The 24,651-nt window shown below is 32.0% G+C and overlaps 1 protein-coding gene across 1 annotated transcript in view; it reads left to right on the forward strand.

Moving 5' to 3' along the window:
- Positions 1 to 24,651, forward strand: part of LOC132703807 (diacylglycerol lipase-beta-like) — a 58,880-nt gene that overhangs the window by 2,642 nt on the left and 31,587 nt on the right. Inside the window, exons 2-3 of the mRNA XM_060673294.1 lie at positions 18,080 to 18,188; positions 22,681 to 22,772. Of these exons, the coding sequence (XP_060529277.1) occupies positions 18,094 to 18,188; positions 22,681 to 22,772 (187 nt within the window). The 5' untranslated portion in view covers positions 18,080 to 18,093. The remainder of the gene's footprint in view (positions 1 to 18,079; positions 18,189 to 22,680; positions 22,773 to 24,651) is intronic.

The following is a 24,651-nucleotide window of genomic DNA, read 5'->3' on the forward strand; positions in this document are numbered from 1 at the left end:
ATTAAAAAAACTATTTTACACCATTGTTAAATGTCGAAAAATCTACACTTTTTTGGCACCCCCTGAAAAAAGTCGATATTAACTAATAATCATGAAACTGTATTATATTATTTAAAAAATATATATTCTGTTATTCGTTTAGGATGTGATAAGTTATTGTGCCAACAGTTCCAATGCGGTGGTGCTTTAACCTACAGGAAAAGATAGACGAACAAAGAATAATTGTGAGATAGCCCATATAGTATCCAGTTTAAAGATTGAAGAAAATAAAGAAAAGTTTTTTAATGTGGGGCTTTAGACCTCGCAGGACAAGAAGTACTGGCAGGATAGCCCTTTAAAACAGGCAGCCTCATATAGTAATAATCGACGTTATTGAGATAAATCAATCGACAATGTATAACATAAGTCTTTCGATATATATACTCTATTTCGGGGCGAAGTTTAGCCAATGGACTATTCTTACACTCAGACTACACGAATATGAACCAACACTAATTGTAATTAATATAAAGGGTGATTCAATAAGGGTTTCCACATTAAAATAATTAAAAAAACTTGGAAGAATATAAAAATATACAAACACTTTAATTTGCCACTTGCCTATGAGAGTAAGATCACATGATCTCGGAGGCCAGTTGATATCGCCGTTACGTGAGATAATCCTACCAGGAAACTTGCCCCGCAGCAATTGCATCGTTTCTCTCGATGTGTGACAAGTGGCTCCATCCTGTTGGAACCACAAACCTTCAATGTCCATACATTCCAACTGCTCCCAGAAAAAATCAGATATCATGTTTCGATAACGAACACAGTAACAGCGTTCTCCGCATTATTCTCGAAAAAATGGCCAATTATGCCTCCGCACGGAAATGCGTACCAAACAGTCACTTTTTGAGGATGCATTGCTTTTTGAACAATCTCTCTTGGATTTTCTAATCTCCAAATACGAGAATTGTGTTTGTTAACAAAGCCATCAACGTGAAAATGTGCCTCATCGCTAAAGATGATTTTCTTTGAAAAATGAACCCCTTGTTCTCGTATCCATTCTAGAAACACGCGGCGTTGTTGATGATTTCGAGGTTTCAACTAACGAGTTATTTGGACTTTATATGAGTGTAGATGCAAGTCTTTCGTTAAAATTCGCTGTGTGGTTGAGTAAGGCCCACTTGCTGCGATCGATGACGAATCGATGTGTTTGGATCTTCGGCTACACTTTCGCGAACAATGGCAATATTTTGATCTGACCGACCTGCACGAGCACGTTGAGGGACTTTGAGGTTAGTTACAGATCCAGTTTGCTCAAATTTTTGAATCACATTCCAAGTTGTCCTCTCAGAAGGTCGATTGTGCGCTCCGAAAAATTCATGTAGAGCCAGAAATGCATTTTTTTTATCGACCATTTTCATAATAGGCTTGTACAATTTTTACACGTTGTTCAGTCCTATATTGCTCCATGACTAATTTTGTTTATGTTTTGAGGTTAGAAATCTCATATGATAATAAACAAATACAGTGGCGTTTCAAAAATATTTCAGATTGTAATGTGGAATTACCCGTTATTATGCCTAAGGCTAGGCTATACAATGGATAGATAGGTGGATAGAAGGAAAGGAATAAGCAATAACAAGTGCTAGATTCTATAGTATATGTTACTCTTGTTGGAATAATAAAAATTGTTTATATTTAAACTTAAAATAATTTAAGGTCCGAGGTTTAAAGTTGTTAGGAATATTGTTATACAGTTTGCTGGCTTGGAATGAAAAACACTTTTAAAAAAAGGCAGTGGAATGTTTAACTCTTTTTTGAATCGAGTATTATGATTATATGTCTGCCTTCGGGATATTTATTTATTTTTTAACTTATATATATATATATATATATATATATATATATATATATATATATATATATATATATATATATATATATATATATATATATATATATATATATATAAAATGTTTAACTTCCTAAACGTATGTAAGATGTGATTATACTTTCGTTGAAATATAAGAAAATTATATTTTTATAAATTTATGTACTCAATCCCCATATTTGAGAAAAATTTCTGGGCTGATCTGTTAATTAAAAATTATATATTTCAAGCAAAACAATGACCGTTTGCGAAACCATACAAATGTACAACACGAATTTTGAATTTTTTGATAAATATGACCCAGAGACAAATTCTGCATAGTTAAAATGCGTTAGCATTTCTGTCAAACTTTTTGACAATATCGGTAGTGCATAAAACATACCAGCTAATGTTTCGCCAATCATTCTGTTGGCTTCTTCAGAGCTAAACTGAAACTGGGTCGTATTCTACTTTTTACCTGCTTTTATGGGCGGAGGAGCTAAGGGAGGGACATGAACATTGTCTCGGATAACTGATTCCTATATCGGTGAAAGGTAAAGACATGAGTCGCGGTTAAGATTGGTTGCTTATAGATTTCTAGTTAATATTTTTTTTCCGTTCGCTCCAATGTTTTCTTGACCGAATATGCTTGGAATGCTGTAAACTCCTGGAATATCAAACGGAATTTTGTCTTTGGGAGATTTTTGGACAACTCTCAATAACTTTTGATATATGGTCACTGATGTTTTGAATGTAAGGAAGGCAAACAGAGTGTTTGGTTGCTTTCGGACTTGTCTTTGGAATGTTGTGATGAAGTGTATTTTTGTGATGGAACGTTTAATATCCAATGTGGAAATTATTAGAGATAAAAGCAGATGTAAGGTGTTTTAATTCTGGGTTCAGTGACTCGGGTTGAGTTTTACGGCTCTGTAAACAAGAGGGTTGAAGTATCATCAACGTAGCGTTTCCATAATTTTGATTTTAGATAGGTGTCGAAGAATCCGTAGCTGTTCCCAAGGTTAGTTCGTAAATTTTTCCATTGCAAAAAAAATATATTCCAGACAAGTATTTTTTAATTAAGATGAAAAGGTTTGGTTCCAGATTCTCAAATTTTAATATATCTAGTTTGATTTATAGACAACAAGATGTATAAACAACCGGCGCAGCAGGAATCCAGAAGATTTGTGAATATTATTACAGTAGCCTGTGGAAGTTTCTTTGAAACATTTTTGAACAATACGTTCTTATTTTCATAAAGCATCATAAATTTGAAAAAGCCCAATGTTTTTACACATTCTTCTATATGAAAGTTGTCGACGACGGCATAGTTTTTAAAGGAGAAGGGAACTCCTGTTAATCAGTTTATCTCCTTACCAGCGGTCCACTTGGGGGTAGATGACTAAGAATATGTACTAGGAGCTCATCTCACTATTGGCAATTTTCCACATTTTTAGACACGATATGAATGGACTTTGGCTAGAAAGTGCAGCTATCCCTGAGACAAAAATAAGTATAGAAAGAGAAGATTTGTCGAGAGAATCCCGGACTTCATTTTGAGCACTTGTTGGGATTTATGTTTCTCAGACCAGCCTAATTGAGTCAGATTTCTATGCAATAAGCTGATTGATCCATTTATAAGCATTTTTGTAACTTGTTGGATTGTTAATTACAGTAAGGTTAATATTATAGCTTGAAAACTTTTTTTTTAATATTGAACATAGTAATTTGTAAACCTGCTCTGTTAAAACGGTACGTAGTTTAAGAGGCACGTGGCACAATGTTGGAGCGCCAAAAGTTATTTGTGAATTGCAAAGGATCTCATTTGGGCGGCAATAGAATGAATTTCACATAACGGTGCTTCTAACACATCGCATTATAATGGCTTACGTTTGATATCTCGATGCTTCCCGGTTACGCTTGAATTTCCCAGCTGTGACGCTATGGTAGTCTCAATCTCTTTCATATACCAAGCAGGGTTTAATATAATAAAAGCTTAAAAATGATCATAGTTTGACGTTGTGCTTTGATTAACAAGGATTTTTAAAAGGAAATTTTATTGTATTAATAAAAAATGAAAACTCTCTATCATCTATAATTTATATTCATATAAAATATATATCAATACCCCAAGATTCTGATGATGGGAATAACGGATCTCCCAAAATTAATTTTCCGCCGTTTTTGTAGTGAATTTTTGGCAACCCTGAAGAATGAACTGTTTACAACGTGTTTTCATTATTGAGCCATATTTCAAAAATAATAAAACTGGAGCAGTTGGAGATCTTAACCACATCGGTGGCCCAACAACAAGCCGTTCAAATGTCGATATCGAAGCAGTATGCTAAGGTGGTGGTGATAAATTAGGAACATCAATTCGGTGTCGTAAACAAGGATTGGAAATTTCAAGAAGCTCTTTACAGCTTTTACTCACAAAGGATATGTGTCTCCATACTAACCAAATTCAATTAGCCTAATGCCCATAAACAGCGAAGAGAATTCGTGGAATGGAATACTGAACATCAACAAGTGTATGATGATTTTTGATGGCTTTGTTAATTGCAGTTTCTTCTGCCAGCGTTGAATGCTATTTATGTGGTCACTATGTGAAGTACACTCCGTAATTAGCACTATGGAAAGGAATGCGAAACTCTGAGAGAGTCAGTTTGAAATGCGGTTCTAATCACATTGTGATTTATATGAAAACATTGTAGGTATTAACCTCTGCTCTGTTAATAGCTTCATTGTTATTTATATGATAGATATAGTACGGCGATCATACCACTAAATCATTTAATTCCAGAACTTACTAAACAAACGTAAAGGAGGGTAAAGTCGAGTAGGTTTTGCATAGTATAAAACCAGGGTTTCGCATTGCTCTATTTATAATTACTGCAAAATGATCCACAAAAGTTAGTTTACAATCAAAGAAAACACCTAAATTGTAATGCTTGTAGCAACCTCGATTTCAGCATTATTAATACTGTATTGGTTCTGAGCAACATTCGCTGAGCGAGTAAACTAATACTACCACAATTTTTGGACGTTTAAATCAAGGGCATTAATTTTAGACCACACAAACACATTTTCTACGTCATGCTGAAGCTGAACTAACCAAAACAGACGGCATGCCTTCAGATAATTTTAAAGGTTTATTATGCAGAATTATTGTGCAGGAAGGTCCTGAAAAAAATTCATTTACCAGCAAAGCCGTTGAGACTAAAATAAAGATTAAAACCGTCTTCTTCTCATTCGAACATTGCGTTAATATTTCACTAGAACTACAAATAAGACAGGACTTGTCAATTATGCATCGCGTACAATTATTACAGAACGGAATAATTGTACTCGGGGTTACTTATTTATTATTTACTATTCCATCCAATATTTAATATAAATTAATAATTCAAGCGCCAAGGACGACTTTTCTTTGAGCATAACAGGTCAACATGACTGACAATATATCGCAACACATATTAAGAAGGAACTTTAATTAAATTGTTTACGTTTTATGGTCGGCATGGTTTAATGGCGTGGACCCGGAGGTGTTTTACAACTTTCATAAATTGAATGGCGGCAAAAAGGAAATGGATTAAAAAATTACGCGTTTTACACGGACTACTTTTGAGACGATTTGTTACTCAAGAATGAATTTTGGTTTTGCTAATAGTTATTATTTTCTGTCAAAGTAATAAGTTTTGCCACTAAGGTGCCGTCTTAGTTGTTATAATGTCAATTATAATAATTATTTTAGCTTCCAATGTTCATAGTCAAGCATTTCCGAAAAGAAGTATCTTTTCATCAAAACCTTCGAGAGCCTAAACTTTAGAGAAATAGAAGAGATTCTTTACTTGACAATAGAAAGTCGATTTTAGGACACACTTTCGGTTAGCGCGTGGGAGGTATTATAGGGCAAACAGTCACAAAGACTTAATCGTGATGGTTACTTGAAGTTTTTTTGAAGATGAGCCTCTTGTGAAACTGCCAGTATTGGTGTAAGATGTAAGTCAAGAAGAAGAAATGCCCTATGACAAGTAACCCCAAGGTGGAATACAAAAACCGGGAAGAATATTTTCTGAGAATGCTGTCGTAAATATATCACGGTTTCTGTTTTACTTTTTTAATTGTGTGTTAATTTTGTACTTATGTCTTATCGATCATCGCAAGGCGTTTGATATCATTAGATGGAGACATTCGTGCCACCATCTGTCGTGGTTGTTTCAGGATCTCAACGAAAATAATAAGGCAGCGATGAAAAATCAAGTATTTAATACCTGGAAAATAGAAAATAGGTCCGACGAGAATGTATCCTGTCTCCCATTTTGTTTAATAACTAGAATATGTTATGAGGAATGGAAAAGCAGAGTCACCCTTTGACGGAGTACAGACCCCTAACCTTCGCTACGCAGATGATACCGTCCTGTTAACTAGCAGCCAAGACGAACTTCTAGAGATCTTGGAAAAACTATAAGTGACCTGGGTTTAGATATCAACTACTTTAAAACCGAAGCGATGGTGATAGAGCTCAGAATAATTAAAGAAATTTTGAACCCATGAATAACTGTTAGGCGTTAGCCAGGACATCTATCTGGGAGTTGTTCGCAGTACATTGTACCAAAAAAAAAACGTAATTAAGACATTGATATTCTCTTTAATGAGCAGAAAGATGGTCGAAAGCTGTCGATCGCAAAAAGATTGACGCATTTGAGCACTGCGGCTGAAGAAGGGTTCGAATGCTCTGGACGGAAAAAAGAACCAATGCTTTCAGAAAATTAAAGTACAAGGATCTTCTAACTAACAGCCCAGACTGACTTATCTAAAGCCCGGTAAACACGATCCAATTTCTACATATTTTTCTGCATGTATTTTTATCAGATAACAATTGCTGATAAAAATACATAAATTTTTAACTGGAAATTTTTTTAATGGTAGACGATATGTGATTTTTTCGAGCAAAATGAGTTTCGTTATTTTGGATGAATTTTGTTTTTCAAAGGTGGTTTTTTAAATTTTGATACAATAAACGATACTTTTCAGCGTTTGTTAGTGTTAAATACAATACTAAAAATCAGAGAAATAGCAGGTTTGTTTGAAGTGTCGAATAAAATCCAATATATACTAATTATATTAATTTATGCATTCTCTAAAATAATTTCCGAGCAGTTCTCTTACATAAAGGGCTAATTTAGGTTACATTGTAAATACGTTTTTTTTAATTGAATTGTTTATAGGCAGTTCTTTAAAATATTTTCATAGAGGCTAAAGCTATATGTTTACGAAAATAAACACTTTGCGCCGATTTACAGGCACAAATTCGGGAAAAAATCGCTGGTAATTTTATCTGCCAAATTTCTGGCAATTTGGGAATAGACACGTTGCAATATTTACATGCATGTAGAAATTGCATCGTGTCTAGCGGGTAAATTGTATTCCGCGGCTGCAAAATTTATAAATGAAATAAATAGCAATCAATACCATATATATATAATTAAAATATAATTAAAACGTAAAAATTATTCCATACATCATAAAAGGTATTGTTCATTTTGGATTTGTCATATGGCACAAGTCTGTGATTGATATTTGTAACAATCGAAAATAGCCAGAAATGTTGTATTTTTAACAAAATACGAAGAAACTGTTTTTCTCTGTAACCATGCTATTTGGTAGTAAGCGGTACTAATTAACCGATGTTTAAACAACACACTAATTATTTTACCTACCTGCAATATGTTTAAATTATGCGAAGCGACATCGCGACGTACTTTGCCGTATTGACGTCATCGGGTATTTTTTGTTCGGGGGATCCACCCGACCGAATATTTCAGACAAAAAAAAAAAACACGAGACCAACTTTTCCATATAAAGACCAGAACAGGTTCAAGTTAATACCCACCGAGCTATTAAAAGTATATGGAGAATGGATAAAGATCTCAATATTTTTTTTCATCGTCGCATCATAAATTCTAAGCATACGCAGGGCCTCTGTATATCTATGGTCCAGGTCACACTGAGCGTACAGTGTAGTTTTATGGAGTGCACCGTTGCCAGTCGTAGTATCGCTGGTGTCGGACAACAAAATTTTAATCTCAGATATTTTTATTCAGATATGAATTCCAAGACAAAAAATAATAATAATAAGGCAAGTTTGTAATTTATCTTATATTAAAATTTTAGTTACTTTTTGAGATATTCGAGGTTTAAGATGAAACCCTTATAAATTAATTTATGTTTGTCAACTTTAAATTTTCTTATAAGATACCGAGATTTTTATTTTTTAATTATTTGTGAAAATCTAACCCAACGCCCAAATCGCTTATTTAAATTACTTATTTACTTACTATACCTAACTTCGGTAATTTTATTTAAAGTCAATTATTTCTCTCAGATATTTTTATTCAGATATGAATTCCAAAACAAAAAATAAGGTAAGTTTGTAATTTATCTTATATTAAAATTTTACTTACTTTTTGAGATATTCGAGGTTTAAGATTAAACCCTTATAAATTAATTTTTGTTTGAAATAGCAAAGACATGATACTACTTCTTTTAAAGATATACGAATACGAAAGATATACGAATACGAAAGATATACGAATAAAATCTATTGCTAACAATACAGGGTGTCCATTTAAACGTAGAAATTTTGAAAAAAATCGATTTTATACTACACACAGATTTAATTAAACCTCAGAATCCATATTTAAAGAAATATGTAATAGTTAATTATCTAGCTTGATTGAAAATACATAATAACGAAAATAAATAATTAAAGATTATATGTTAACCAAAGAACTATAACTTATTTAAAATACAAATGAAATATATACTAACAAAAAACTTGACAACTATGAACTTTTTGAATAGAAATATGAAAAACAACAAAAAGAAACAGAAATGACAAAGTTTGTTTATACCTTAATGTGTCACAAAAAAAGATTGTGATGTCATAGCCAACTACATTTTTAAATGTTTTGATATTTCTTTGTTGTTTTGGTGCCAGATGCATTTTAAGAGGAACATTTTTAACTAAAATTTATGGACCGAATTAACAAACCCTTTTTAGTTACCTTTTTTTTATAGATTTATTTATTCAAATTTGTAACCTTGGTTAGTTCGCCTATAAACTTTAATTATTTATTTTTGTTATTAAGTATTTTTAATCAAGCTAGATAATTAACTATATTAACTATTACATCTTTGCTGTTTAAAAAATACCTAATATTGCCAACAAGTGACCTAGTGTGGGCAGCTTTAAATTCAATAAGAATTTATACGGAAGTTTTCTTTAACCTCGAATATCTCAAAAAGGAATTAAAATTTTATTGTAAGATAAATTACAAACTTAACTTATTTTTTGTCCTGGAATTAATCTAAATGTAGGGTGTTCCATTTGAAAATCTTGAGATTTTTATAATTGAATTCGTCAAAACGGCAGCACTTATTTGGGACACGCTGTACAAGCTGAGGCGCATCTGTCAAACTAATTGAGTAGTGCATCATCTCCTTAGTCTGTGGTTAAATTTTCGTTGTATTACCTGGATCGGTATGGTCATTTTTGTATGAGGAAATCAAAATATAAAAAAAAAACACATCAACTCAATTTCTGCTCAAACTCTGCAAAATTCGAATAGGACGTTCATAAGAAAGTGACCTTTATTTTAACCAAGGTTTTAAAAAATGTCGAAATATACATTTAAAATAACAAATATTATTTCGGGGTGGGGGGGGACACTTTTGGGACTCCCTGTATCAACAAAATTTTAATATTTTAAATCTTCAGGAAAGCCCAAGAAACTTTTGTAAGAAACTTTTTTTATCTCCTATGGGTTTCCAGATCTTATAGCGGATCGTTCTATTTGGCACACGGTGTACATCAGTGGAATTTATTATTCTTGGTCGAGATAGGAAATGTCAAAGTTGCTCTCAGAACTGTCGCCAGAATTTACGCTATTAAAAAGTTCATCCACTTTGTGTTGGAGTGTATCAGTGGACCACATTTCCTTTTAGTTTTTTTCTATGACGTGTTGGACATAATTATTCCAATTTTGTTCAGTAACGAACATGTTCTGTTCATATCGTTTTACTTAATTCCATATTATTTCGATAGCGTTAAGCTCACAGTGACATTGTTGAAAACGTAAAATATATATTCCGTATTTCGCAGCTATATCTTCAGTTTTATATTTTTCATACTCATTTTTGTATGCGTGGGCACTTCCAGCAGCTCTCATTACATTAGAAGTAAATTGGGAATTAGCGGCTCCTCAATCGATTGCTCAAAACATTCGCCGTTCATTACGTCGTGATAATCGCCGTCGTTTTTCGTTGCTAAGAAAACTCGGTTGTCGCCTTTGCATATTCTGCATGAAGAACGAAATATGGGCCTTTTTTGTATTTGCTGTAAGACATGTTGTTAAACCCTTTAACGAAGCGTCTCTGCGATCTCTAATCGTATAACCCACATTGACCCAACTTTCATCTAAATACCTCAAATACCTGGGACCACGTTTCACCTATTCACGTCTATCGTTAACTAACCAAATCTTTATCCCCTCGAATAATTTTATAAATTGTAATTAAAGTTGGCGGAATGTTTAAAAAAAAAAACCGTCATCATATGTATAATCGCGAGAGTTTGACCGAGTTGCCCCCTTTTTTCTTGGTGTATTATTTTTAAATTCGCCATTGTTCTGTTCCGTGGCAATCCGTCATTTTGTGACGACAGTGTAATTTATTTATTTGTATTTATTTATAACACACTGATATCATTCAGCTTTTATTACTGTTAATATAATTTTACAAACAATTGTAAAACATGTTATTCTAATCTTTGTATCAGTAATTAATTTAATATGTTTATTTATATGTATTTAAAATTATCTATCTACACATGTATCTTTTGGGCAGAACCGACTCTGGAACTGCTATACGATTCTCGGCAACGCTGTGCCGCTTTCTCCCATTTGAAATGCCTATGCTACTCGCACTGTATTCTCAGTGTGACTTGGACTATAGTCGCTATATGCAGCATATACATATATACATTTCAGAGATGGAGAAAAAGTTTATTACACAATTTTTATACTTTGTTGAATAATTTTAAAATACAGTAGTTTCATGTTTCAGGTGGTATCCCAATTTGGCTGTGGCGCCGTCAACTTTAAATTTTCCTATAAGATACCGAGAGTTTTATTTTTTAATTATTTGTGAAAATATAACCCAACACTCAAATCGCTTATTTAAATTACTTATTTACTTACTATACCTTACTTCGGTAATTTTATTTAAAGTAAATTATTACTCTCAGATATTTTTATTCAGATATGAATTCCAAGACAAAAGATAAGGTAAGTTTGTAATTTATCTTATATTAAAATTTTACTTACTTTTTGAGATATTCGAGGTTTAAGATGAAACCCTTATAAATTAATTTATGTTTGAAATAGCAAAGACATGATACTACTTCTTTTAAAGATATACGAATAAAACCTATTGCTAACAATACAGGGTGTCCATTAAAACGTAGAAATTTTGCAAAAATATCTACTCTATACTACACACAGATTTAATTAAACCTCAGAATTCATATTTAAAGAAATATTTAATAGTTAATTATCTAGCTTGATTGAAAATACATAATAACGAAAATAAATAATTAAAGAAATAAGGACATCCTGTTAAATAGTGGTGCGGTATTATTGACCAATATCTAAAAAGAAAAACATTCTTGAAGTTGCTACGATATCACACACTGTGAACCTAGTTAAGCGACTGGCAGAAAATTTCCGCCAGTATTTAGTTTTTTTAACAGGATAATGCTTCATATCACGGGAAAAAATTAAGAGCATTTTTAAGTGAATACTTTAATAATTTGAGTATTTACAACATCGAGGATATTTCATGCCCGCTGTGAACTCCGGATTTAACACCATTGGATTTTTCTGAAAAAATTAATAATCGAAAAAATAGTGACACTGTAAGAAACTTTTCAAATAGAGCGTTTCCTATATACAGTTCTATCTCGTTGCTGCTTATATAATTTTATAAATTTTAAACCGACTTTGAAAAGCTATTGTTGTTGCTGAAAATGAATATCAACAGGCGTATAGTTGATATTACTAATACTTTACCTCCGTAAACAATCTAATCCATGTTATTCAGTTGTTTGATAAAATATTAGATATTACTAAACAGGGACAGAGACAGACGCATTCTGCTAATTAGTTGCAAATAAGCAGGTACGGAACCATATTATTATAGTTTGGGATCGTATGATTTAAAGCAACTATCAGAACTTTTGAGTGGGTGTACTAATTAGCGCCAAAGTGGAAATTTTAAAACATGTTAGAACTTATTAACCAAAGCCATCAATTGTTAATGCGCGTTAATTTAACAAATGGTTTTCCAAATTATACGGGGTTATTCACGCTATACGGCACCTAATATTATGTTCAAAATACAAGGTTTTCAATACCATACCATACCGGTTGTCCCAATAGTATAAAAATTATGAAAGTTGTATTTTTTCACATGGAACCTCCTTGGATTCTACGACTAAAATAAGTGTGTGTTCCTGTAAGGTTTTTGATATTTAAATCTTATTTTTTAATTTTTGAGTTTTGTTAAAGTATTTATATTATGTCAGCGAAAGTTGCAGCAGAGTAGACCATATTGTATATCCCAATTATAACAAAACTTCCCATCTTTGCAGATCGGTAAAAAATTTATTCTAATTTAATAACTACTTTAAGTGGCTATAAACTAGGGTGTCCTATAGTTTTTCACAGAATACGCAAAATTTGACGGATTTTAGTTTCATTTGGTGTTTTCCGAGTTGATTTATAAATAAAAGTTTTTTTGCAGCTAGACTGTGATATTTAGAAATATCAAATAATTTTTTTTTGGTTGCCAGCTTTGTCTCATTTTGTATAATTGTCGAAGTTTGGATATTACTGTGGTGGTTGGCGTTAGTAGTTAGTTCACAGACAACGCAATAAACAGATTTTACAGCAAAACCAGACTCAATCTTCTACCTCAATAAATTATGTCAGTTCGAAATACGATAGGCAACTAAATTAAATAAACAAATTTTAGATAACCCCAAAAACTCTCGTATTCTGCTAAAACGCGAATACTTAGCTATGGGACGGCTTAAACCATACCACAGGTAATTAAAAAGTACATTCTCTGGTATTATAGCCAGTTAAAGTTGTTATTACATTGGAATAAAATGAGAAGCCCATGTATGGTCCTATAGCTAACTATTTGCACTACTACGGTAATAGTTGATGCGCGGCTGGTGGCATTGATATTTTCGTACAGAAGGGAATGATTTTCCACGCATGCCTCTACATTTAACGCACTAAGCTGCACTTTGCGCACTTTGAGAAAATACTGCAAAATGCTGTATCTTAATGGATAATAATAATAATAGAATATTATGAAACAAGTTTGACAAGCGCCACTTTAGTAACAAGTTTATAATAAAGGGTTTCCAAACATATTAAAATCCTGAAGATCAATGAAGCACCAAATAATATCAAACAAATATAGCAAAACGATTAATTAGAAAATCTTAAAAAGACGCTAGCAAACAGAGACTTAAAAAGGAAATTTGGAACTTCAAAAAATAAGAAGAAACAAAAAAAATTAATAAAAAAAACAGACTGTATGGGGGACAGAACCAATAAACTCTCAACTAAGAATGAGAAGAAATGGCAAGCATATTTAGGGGAAAACGCAGCGAAGTTATGAACTTTACTAAAAACATTATAAAATGAAAGTGAAAAATATGATACAGTCGAAACAAGAAACACGAATTTGGAAATAGATTAGACTCGGAGAGCAAAACCAATCAAAAGCTGCTCTACAGAATCTGAAACGTCTTCGAGGCAATAAAATAGTAGAGAGTACCGGAAATCAAATAAATACTAAAATGGCAAAAGAGGGAGAAGGTAAACAAACAAAATAAATTGTAGAGCAAGAAGAGACAGAACAAAATGAAGAGTTTATGGTGGAAGAAGAATTTTTTACTGCAATTAAACAGCTAAAAACTGCAAGTCGCTAAGTGGCTAAGTTTCATTTATTGTTTTTTTCAATATTGGGTAATAAAAGTTTAACTATTATTATTATTATTATAATTTAATACCTCCAAAATTCGTCGAAGATAGTTGTAGGGAAATAGTCTCTAAAAATTACCTCCATGAATCGCCCTGTATACACGCTTATTTTGTCTTACAGAAATTAAGTATCATCGTTACAAGTAACCTTCGATTACTACTGAACCGTAAATTAGTAATAAAAAACAGTGTATGTTCATTAAAGCCAGCGATTCCTGAAACAAATTAATGAACGAAAAAATGAGTTTGTAATATCTGTCGTCATTAAATTGTACCAGGCAATCCCCTATAATGTTGCCCCTCGCCCCAAACTTATTAATTTTAAGTGTCTTAAAAAAATTAAAATTATGACCGGGTTGTGCGGTTAGCTACTGGGTGCTGGGAAAATTAAATTTAGTATTGCTAAAGACATGCTCAGAATATTGAACTAAATAGGAAATAAACACAAGAACTGCGAACCTTCAAAGAAAGTCTCAAAAAATTGCTATGAGGGAAGATTTGGATTCTGAAAATTCAGTAAATTTTTTAATTTTTGGAGTAACATTTTGATGAATATTTTTTTTTTACAACTTTTGATAAGTGTTATAAAGATTAGCAACATTGCGGTTTTTAGTAGACAAGAGACAACGCCCACAAACATGATTTTGCTGACTCGAACCAAGAATGGAAACAAATTCAGGACGAAATAAAGGCTGGCGAAAAATTTTAAAACGAAATACTCAAGCTAATGCAACTCAAAAGAACATTTAAAAACAAAAACGTACTAGAATGCAGTACCAGAAAGAGAGAAGGAAATTGGATGGAAAAAAATAGTCAGAGATAGAACAAGCATAAAACAAATGAAGCAAAATATATAACAAACGTGAACAGTATTAGCAGACTCGTTTGACAAAGTGCAACATGTCAAACTTATTGAGAGACTACGTAATACGAATATGGCTGGAAAAGACATCCGTCTAATAGCAGGCGTGTACTCGAACCAAACCCTATGCGTTAGCACTCACGTGAATATTCTCATCCAGGAAGGGATACGACAGGACTGTATATTGTCTCCATGATTGTATTACTTGTGCATCTTTACTTAGAAAAACTTATTGGTGAAGGCATTAGAGTAGGAGGAGAAACAATGGAAAATATACGATATGCTGATGATACTGTCCTCCTAGCCGAAAATATTGAAGCTCTCCACGAACTACATAACCGAATAAAAAGGAAGTAATCAAGATCTAAGACAAGAAATCTTATAAATGAGATCGAAATATCATGGACCCGTCACACATCGTGAATTGCACCGGACAGACATCAGTACCAAAACCTAATAACCAAAGCAGTCGCCAGAAAAAAGAAAAAGCTTCCCGACAGCTTCGATTATTCTATTATTAATCGAACAATAAATTACTATCTACAAATTTTCTGGATTCGTCGTGCCTTGGTTGTTGATGTTGATGAATCGAATTTCCTGCCATTTCGCCCATCATCTTGAAATTTGTTTACATCCTACTCTGTACCTGCTGACATACTGTTTGAGGAGCCTGGGCATGCTATTATTTCTTCTACTAAAGAAAAAAAACAAGAATCCCTAAACAAGTAAATAATCTTGGAAAAAAAATCCCTAATCAGTTTTCCAAATTTGTTTACCCATGGAAAAAAGAATTCTTCATTACCTGTTTAACCATAATTTTAACTTTTTGAAGACTTAAAATAAAAAAGTTTAATGGTTGTAAGCGGGGGGGTTGGGAGGGGAGGTCAAAATTATTTATGAGGGGCCGAGGGATATGAGCCAACAATGTAACGAGATAGAGATTTAATCTGTCGCATGTTATAAATCTTTATAAATTTATTAACGTAACTGCATTCCGGTAAATAAGAGAAAGTATTTGAACGTTAATAAATTGTGATATAAAAAGTGCGTTTCCGTACATACAGGGTTTTTAGAAAAATGGATTTAAATGTGAAAGAAAAGTTATAATTTATATAAAAATTGTCAGCAATCACATCTTTACTGAGACACAGCTTACGAAAATTATCATTTGAATATGGATAAATTAAATTTATTTTGTTACCATGACAGATGCCTATCTAGTATTTACAACAATTGTAGATTTGTTTTAATTATTTTAGAAGTCTAATTTCTGAGAACGTAATTGAATGGGCGAATAGAACAATAAATAACGTTAGTTTATAAACCTGTGTCCCGAAATGCCCCCTTTAGGAGATTTATTTTTTATTACTTCTGAAACGGTTTAAGATACCTGAATGAAATTTAGTCTGGAAATATCTTTGATCGGATTATAAAAAAAATAATTTGCAATATTTTTACTGCATAGTTGTTTCTTCTGTTGTTACTTGCTAAAATCTAAAATTTATGCAAACTGTAACTTTTTTTGACTTTCGACAAGACTACCATTTTTGATGACTAATTGTCATTTATATATTTTAAATCGTTCCAGAAATAATAAAAAAAAACTATTTCTATTTCTTGGGATTTCTTTTATGCGATGCAGAAATATTTAATTAAAAATTACGTAGGCAATAGAAACTTTGAGCTCTAAAATTATAAAAATAAAGGAGAATCTTAACATGTCTGGTACTAAACAGTACAGTAGCTATTGTATATTAAGGACAATAACTTTGCGAATATTGTTCAAAATTTGCACTGTTTTATGCACATTCCACTACGTCAGTGTTGAGTAACTGATCCTTCCCATTGCCGGGCATCGACAGAATATATGCTCCGTCTTTTCCTCATCGTCCATGCACTAGTTTTCACCCGCAAGGTGGATTTTGTGCAAGGTCTGTCATGCTGATGCCTAAGAGGGTATCATTTCTGCTGTGAGATTGTTATTGGTAATCGTAGCCAATATACTTCCCCAGATGTAATCCATTAGCTGCCTTCTTTGCTAAAAGGTTTTTCTTTTTTCTTAAGGCCACAGTGTCCATGTAGCCAGTGCTATTGCATTTCGGATTCCTAACATGGATACAGCTTCTTGGCTTCTTAAGGATTTTGGAGCTTTTATCTGCTCTTATACCTCTGTGTAAATTGCCTTTCTACTAGATTTCTTGCAGAGCGCTCAATGACGTGCACTTAGAACATGTACCAAGTCCAATTTTTTACGTCTTTGAATGTTAGTCATAGATACCAACCCCAATGCCCTTAATGGTTCTGGAACCGTCTATGAGCTAACGCAGTAGGTCAGTCTTGTTCTGAACTTATTTGTTCCGGCTTCTTAGTTAAGGTAGGTGCTATGTTTGATGGTATCTTCGAAATATTGTGGTTTATGTTTTTTATTCTCAGTCCTCATTTTTTGAGGCTAATTTTCTTTCACTGTACACGAACAATACAAGTTTTTACCTATTATCACCTGCATTGCTTCTATTACAAAGCAATGGATCTAATTCCTAATGATTTACTTCAGTGGTTGTGGCAGCAGAATCTGGCTAACGCAACGCTTGCGGAAAGTATCTATCTTCCCATGGTTTACTGTTACAGAAGGTAGACTTTGTAATCTCGTTTATGAGCTCATAAATTGGTCTCAATCTATTTTTGATTTTTTGCTTGTGTTAGAAAAGGTAAGGCGATTGATCAAACATTTCCTTCAACATTTATAATGCCAGCAATAACTAACCAAAAGTACCTGTATAATCAAGAATGTAATGAAATCTACATGTTTGGTTTCGGTTTGCCTTTTTGTTATGAGTAGTTATGTGAAAAAAGACAGAAAAGATTATTGACTTTTACGCTCGCACCTGCAGTTGCAATTTTGCTAAATACTTTCAGGGAATTTATTTGTAATATGTTGTCGCATAACCTAAAAAAAAAGCTGGCACTTTTTTAGGATATTGGTGGTATTTGCTCTTGTGGGGTGCAATATTTAATTGCTGTTGCGGTGCATATGATATAATATCAAGTCATCAACTCATTTTTATTGAGAACTTGTTCATGGGAATCTATGACCTTTTTTACCGTATCAAATTAGACGTCGCAGGTCGAGTGAGTTAACCCCGTAACTTGTATAAATATAACCGCAGATTTTTATGAAAACAATATGGAATAAAAAACAAAACAAAACAAAATTGTTTTACAGTTGTTTTTCATTTTTTTCAGGACGGAAAGGCGGTATGCCTGCTCTGCGCCTGTTTGGCAGGAAATGGTTAGCCGCTTCGGACGATCTGGTATTTCCCGGACTTTTCGAAATATTTTTAAGGATAATATGGTAAGGGATTATGCAGAGTGATAAGGAAAATGAATTTATTTAGTATTCTGATGTACGCTTTGGTTACTTAATAATTTACGTTTAAATAGTTTATTATTATTTGAAAACTATTCTTATTTATGTGGCTTTAGATATTGCGAATTAGAGTTTTACCCTTTTTGTAAACACTTGTATCATGTTTTCTTTGTAATATGTACCGATAATATTTATTTTATTTATTTTTATAATTTAATAATTTAAATATCTAAAAGCTGTTTATAAGAAACCTTAGTATTTATAGTTTTGAATTGATTTTCCCGTTATTTTTTTTTAGTTTTATAAGGCTTACGAAGGGCTTTATTATTACCTGTTTATTTTAGTTTTATTTTAAGAGCAATATTGCTCTATACCTAGGTTGCTGTTATAAAATTTTGCAAGGTGTTTAATATTACTTTTATATTACTTGAAAAGTAAATTTTATTGGACAAATAAATAACTCGCAGGTGTTTACCAAAATTTCATTTTAAAGTGCTCATAACGAGGACGCTTTACTTTTTGTAAGGGTAAAATTTATTTCATATCGAAATTAAGCTAAATTTCAGAGTATTTGGTTTATAATATTTAAACAAGGCATTTTCTTAACTTAAGGGTAAAAACAAATTACAATGACAAGGACACAAACTAAATATATTGCAAAAAAATGTTATGGAAAAATATGAATTGAAGCTTATAATAGACAAATCGACAAATAATAACTTTTATAACATATTTAGGTAAATTTTATAGCGGTAACCAGAATGTATTCCTGGCCGTTACAAAACTTATCTGGTCTTTATAAAGGTAGCAACAACCTCTTATTTACAAATCAATGGAGGAGTAAAGGTTTTATGTGGCACTAAAATTTGATCACCGTTGTCCATGTAAGTGCTATAGGGGTTTTATAAGAGAAACGAAAACATTTCGCGAAATATAGGTTCTCAGGCGTTTTAAAATAGGTAATCGAAACACAACCAAACGAAAGGTGTTAGTTTTGGTCAGTTTACAGAATTTTGGAGTGCCTTTAATTCGATGTATTAAAAACAATGTTTAAAAATTGCAGAAGGTATTTAAAAAAAGATCGAAATTTTTGAAAAACGCCCGCCATTTTGTTTCTTAACTGTAAGGGAACGAGACAAGACAATGTCCACTGATCTAAGTAAAAAAAATTAATCAAATTTTTACAATATAAAACGTATTTGTCCATGTATGTATATATACTTTTATTAGAAATACGGAAATAGTTTGACTAGAACAATTTGAATTATTATTAGATCTTCTATCTATCTGGGCATTCACATGACTCAGCACTTTCTCAAAACGTTATGCTCAAATAATGCCAAAACTCCCTTTTTTGCATCCTTTTGAAACTCTTTTTAAACTAATTTTAACCACACTTTATTTTTGATTTCTAGCCAAGGCTTGACCAACCACCCTCTTTTGATTTAAGGTAAAAAATTATCAACAGTAATAATAAGTGCAAACGCAGGGTTTATTTTTCTTATTCTTGAATAATTTTTATTGTTCTGTAGAACAGCGCTTATTCAAAACAATAAAATCAGTCAAAAATTACCTCTAAATGAATTGACGAGGCTCTTTCCCAATGTAAAGCCAGTGTGGTTCGTCAAGAACTTCATGGAGAAATTAATTAGTTACTTCACGAATGTATTGTCAGTGGAATACTAGTATAATAGATTTGTTTTTATTCAAAAACGGGTGTTTTAAGATTCTGATGCATTGTTTGTTAAATGGCATACTACTGGTAAAGATAACTTTTGGATGTTTTTAGGTAAGTTTTAAAAGATAAGTTTTAAAGTGTTATCTGCTTGAAGTTTGTAAAAAATATAATTCGATATTGGGTGGGAGGAAAATTAAATTAAAGTAAGATAAAGTAAGGCGGTTCCACCAGTTTGACGATGATACTGATTTCGTCATGTCTAACTGAAATAAGAGTCGCTAACATGAAAAAAATGTTACTAGGCCTTATTCGTACATTGATTTGATTGAGTATGATCTAGAAGTTATAGGAGGAAGAGCTTATTATTAGTGTAGATGTTTGGTAACATAAAAAATGTTACTAAGCCTTACCCATACATTGACTTGAGTATAATCTAGAGTTAGAGAAGGAAAAGTTTCTGACTTTATCCTGGAGATGACGGCAATAATTACTAAAAGCTACTATTAGTTGTGCACCTCGTGGTTTTTCTTTAAGAGTTGTTTGAGTGAGTTTTTGCATGTGGAGTCTGCACCGTCATTTGCCACAGTTAAATTTTGGGCAGCTGAATTTAAACGTGACCATAATAGCTTAGAAGATGATGAACGTTCAGGACTTCCAAAAACTGTAACTATCGATGATAATATTGCTGAAGTTCATCGAATGGTGTTAAACGATCGTCTCATATTTTAGTGGTTGCCATGGCGAAAATCCACTAATTACGATTTGAACTGCTTGACCATCCGCGTTACTCACCAGATCTAGCCCTAAGTGATTTATTTCTGTTCCCTCAACCTAGAACTGGCTCGGAGGCCAAACATTTTCGTCAAATGAGGAGGCAATCATCTTCGTGAACAATTATTTTGTGGAGAAAAGCACTGGGTTCTATTTGGACGGGTTAGAGAGATCTAGACTATGTAGAAAAATAAAAAAAAGAGAAAAAATGTCTTGTATCTTGTCTTGTTTGGTCGGGAACAAGTGACCCTCGCCTTGTTCAGCCATTAATGACCAAAAATTTCATTAATGATACGTTTATTTAGTTTTTTCTAAGGACTCATTATTCTCGCAGTTACTTGCTGTTGATTGATTCTACCTGTTATATCGAATCTATGGCCGGTAGAAATTATGGCAACACTTTGGGTACATACCATAGTTGCAAGTAGAACTTCCTTGTCTAAGGGAACTACTGTGTAGTTGGCAGTTCTCCTAACCTGTTCGGAATAAGTGACTTTTATCATTCTGAAGTGCTGGAAAAAGTGATATTCCAAATATTTTATAAAAGCCCGGTATGCGAAAATTTGTGTTTGCTACTACATGGCAAAAGTCATATGTTACTTAATTCTGCATTGTGTTGTCTGCAAACATAGCATAAATTTATTTGTGTCTTCAAAAATTTACTTGAATAGGAGCATTGCTAAAGGTACTGAATCCCTTTCTGCCATATTAAAGAGAAACATAGATTAATTAGATCACAAGTTGCCACTACAATGTCAGCTGTAACTTTTGATTTTATTTGTTGGTAATACTCGTAGTGTCTAGAATATTGAAGGAATATATACAAAAGCGTACAAATTACAGAGCCTTCGTTATACCGTAGCCAAATCATACAATATTGTATTTTACTGTGGTTTTACGATTATCGACTCATAATTTACATTTTTTATTTATTTCTTTTGAACATATAATAATTTATAGGTGTGTTTAAGCAAAGCATTAAATTTTATTGGTAATAGCCAAAATCCATTGTTTCCATTAATGAATTGTAAAAACTAATTTTCTTGTGTTAATTGGTACTTTAGTTTTAATCTCGGTTTCGACATACGAGGCTGACAATGGGGACCAATGCTTTTTTGCTTTCTTCATCTTTTCAGAATCAATTTTAAGCAAGCAGGCAAGAACTTAACACTTTTATATATCTTATAATATTAATATATAATAATGAAGCCCTCGAAAATTTGACCGGTTTTTGTTGCTAATGCTAAAAAATTATTGCTGAGAAACACCATATGAAATTCTTTTGTTTCTTATGCTGGAAGATATGTTCCAAACGTTTGGAATTACTCAGGAATAAATAAGATCGTAGCATTTGCCTGCCGTAAGTAGCAAAAGTAATTCGGTGAGCTGGTGACTTGCGATTTCTTAACTTGTAACTGGAATTTTAAAATTACAGTTACGTTGTCTCAATTCTAATCTGAAGAACTAAGTCTTATATTTTCACGAAACTTCTTTGCACGTTGCTGATGCAATACCAAGGCATCAAGTGCAAAGCCTGCAAAGCACAAAGCTGCCCAAAATACCAGGCTCCAAATGGGAGAGCCATTTTTTTGTTCTTTTATTCGCCTCTGCTTTAAATGTGAAAATGAGTTAAGTTGACAGTATTTTATAATATTTCCATCGAAATGTCATAGCTTGAAGAAAAGTGTTTGAACGAAAAGTTTCCTGAACACATAATCTTGAATAGTGCCAAGACCAAACAGATGTCGGTGGTTAATGATTTAGAAATAAAAGTAAGATTAGTTTTAAAAATGTAGATTTCTGATTATCTACACTTTTTATATTCAAGAATTAAAAATATCATAAATGATATATTTTCAAAGAGCAAAATTTTATTTATTTAATAAATACTATCTTAATGTTCATGATATATCCAACATTTTTTAAATAAATTTTGCGATTTGCATTACTTTAGTAAATGTTCGTCATTCAAAAAAAATAATTTGTTTTTACTTATATTTTGCTTCTTAAACTATGTTTTCTTTGCAGGTTGGTTTTAATAGTCTGTGTATACATCGAGTACTACAGCGACACATGGAACTGCTCAAAAGGTGGAGACTACGTACGAATATACATAATTGGTAATTACGTTTTGCTAATTATTACTTAAAGTTCATTTGTTTATTGGAATTGGAACCAAATTTTAGTAACCACTGTTTTTAATATTTTCTATTGTTTTTTGCCAGTTTCGGAATCATATATATCCACAGTTTAGTACAATTCTTCTTCGAAATGGTGATAATTATACAGGGTATGTTAATGTTGGTTTGGTCGAACATCCTATTGAAGAATTTTTTTTTGAAATTGTGTGCGGCGGCGTCCGCAATTCATTTGATTGTAATTCAATAACTATAAAAGATAAAAATATGGTGATCTATATTAAAAATTGAACTGAGGTGGCTTTTACTTGCTGAAAATCCATTTATCAAAATAAATAAGGAGTAAAAGTTCAGATTTTCACGAAATTATATATTATGACATGACAATTGTTTCGACAACACCGTGTCTTTATCACATGTTGATAAAGACACGGTGCTGTTGAAACAATTGTCATGTCATAATATATAATTTCGTGAAAATCTGAACTCTTAGTTCTTATTTATTTTGACCTATATTATCAAAAAGTTATGAATTCTTAAAAAGCTCATAAATATAGGAGGTGTTACGTTACAAGAAAGCATTTTGTTTAATTATTTCCTTACGCTCTGTATGTTTTCAATTCTTATATTATATTCTGTACAATTCAGTAAAAAAAATAAACAATCAATTTAAATTTACATCTTATTACAAATTGCATCAGTGTATAAAAGACTTGTTTTAAAATATTTTAACCTTTAATTAACATTAATAGCTTCTATTTTATTATATATATATATATATATATATATATATATATATATATATATATATATATATATATATATATATATATATATATATTCATGAATGTCCTTTGTTTGTGTTACATAGTGCGAGCATGTAGAGACGATGGAAATAGAGAATTTTATTTTCTTTAAGAAGTAGGATAATGTAAATAATGTAAACATAACAAAAATACACAAGACTTTATTTTCGAAATGTGTGGTAAAGAAATCAAAATCTATAAAAATCATATTTAAATCCTGCTGTCAATGCCGTACTCTTTATATTTTGTTAGATGTTAATGATATTACAATTTAAAACAATATTGTGCGAAATACGTCCGGAAACACTTTTTTTTCTCTTGCTCTCTTCGTTCTGAGAAAATCCGCAACATTGCATAAAGTTATTCTTTTTTCAACTAGTTGTCCGCTCGTTGCAAAAAGGTTTTTTTCCTTAATTCAATGAACTCGCGTCTGTCTTTACTTAGACGACTGACCGGATTGAAGTCAGTCGTTAAGGTCGGACAATAAAAGCAATAACAACACCTAAGGCAAATCGACTTGCCAGGTCTAACGACTTACCAACCGAACCATACTCCATCACTTAGAAAAAATATTCTTTTTTTATTTAGTTGCACCAATTCCTATTTTTCGATTATTTAATTATTATTGCATTATATAAATCTTCAGCTCCATTAAGCAACATTTTTAAAATAATGTTTTAATTAAACAAAGTGGCACCAACAAGTTTTGGTTTTTTATGTGCGAATATTATGCAATAACTTCTGAATCTTTTTTAATTTTTGGGTACATTTTTAGATTTATTACTTCCTTCCGATAATTTCTACTAAATACTATTTAGAGCGGTGTTCGAAATATGAAAAATATCGAATATAAATATTTATATTATAGAAATATTCAATATAAATGATTGTCTAATGCAATTGGAAAAGAAGTTGTTGGAATTTGTAAATTAAAATATCATTTGCTAAATATTTATCTAAATAATATTATATTAATATTAATAAGTGCGCAACATATAAAAACTATTTTGAACTATTTTATTGAACGATTTAAGTTCTTGACGTTTGGTTTTATT

This window comes from Cylas formicarius, unplaced genomic scaffold (assembly GCF_029955315.1).
Source record: "Cylas formicarius isolate icCylForm1 unplaced genomic scaffold, icCylForm1.1 PGA_scaffold_6__28_contigs__length_40554024, whole genome shotgun sequence".
NCBI classification, from domain to species: domain Eukaryota; kingdom Metazoa; phylum Arthropoda; class Insecta; order Coleoptera; family Brentidae; genus Cylas; species Cylas formicarius.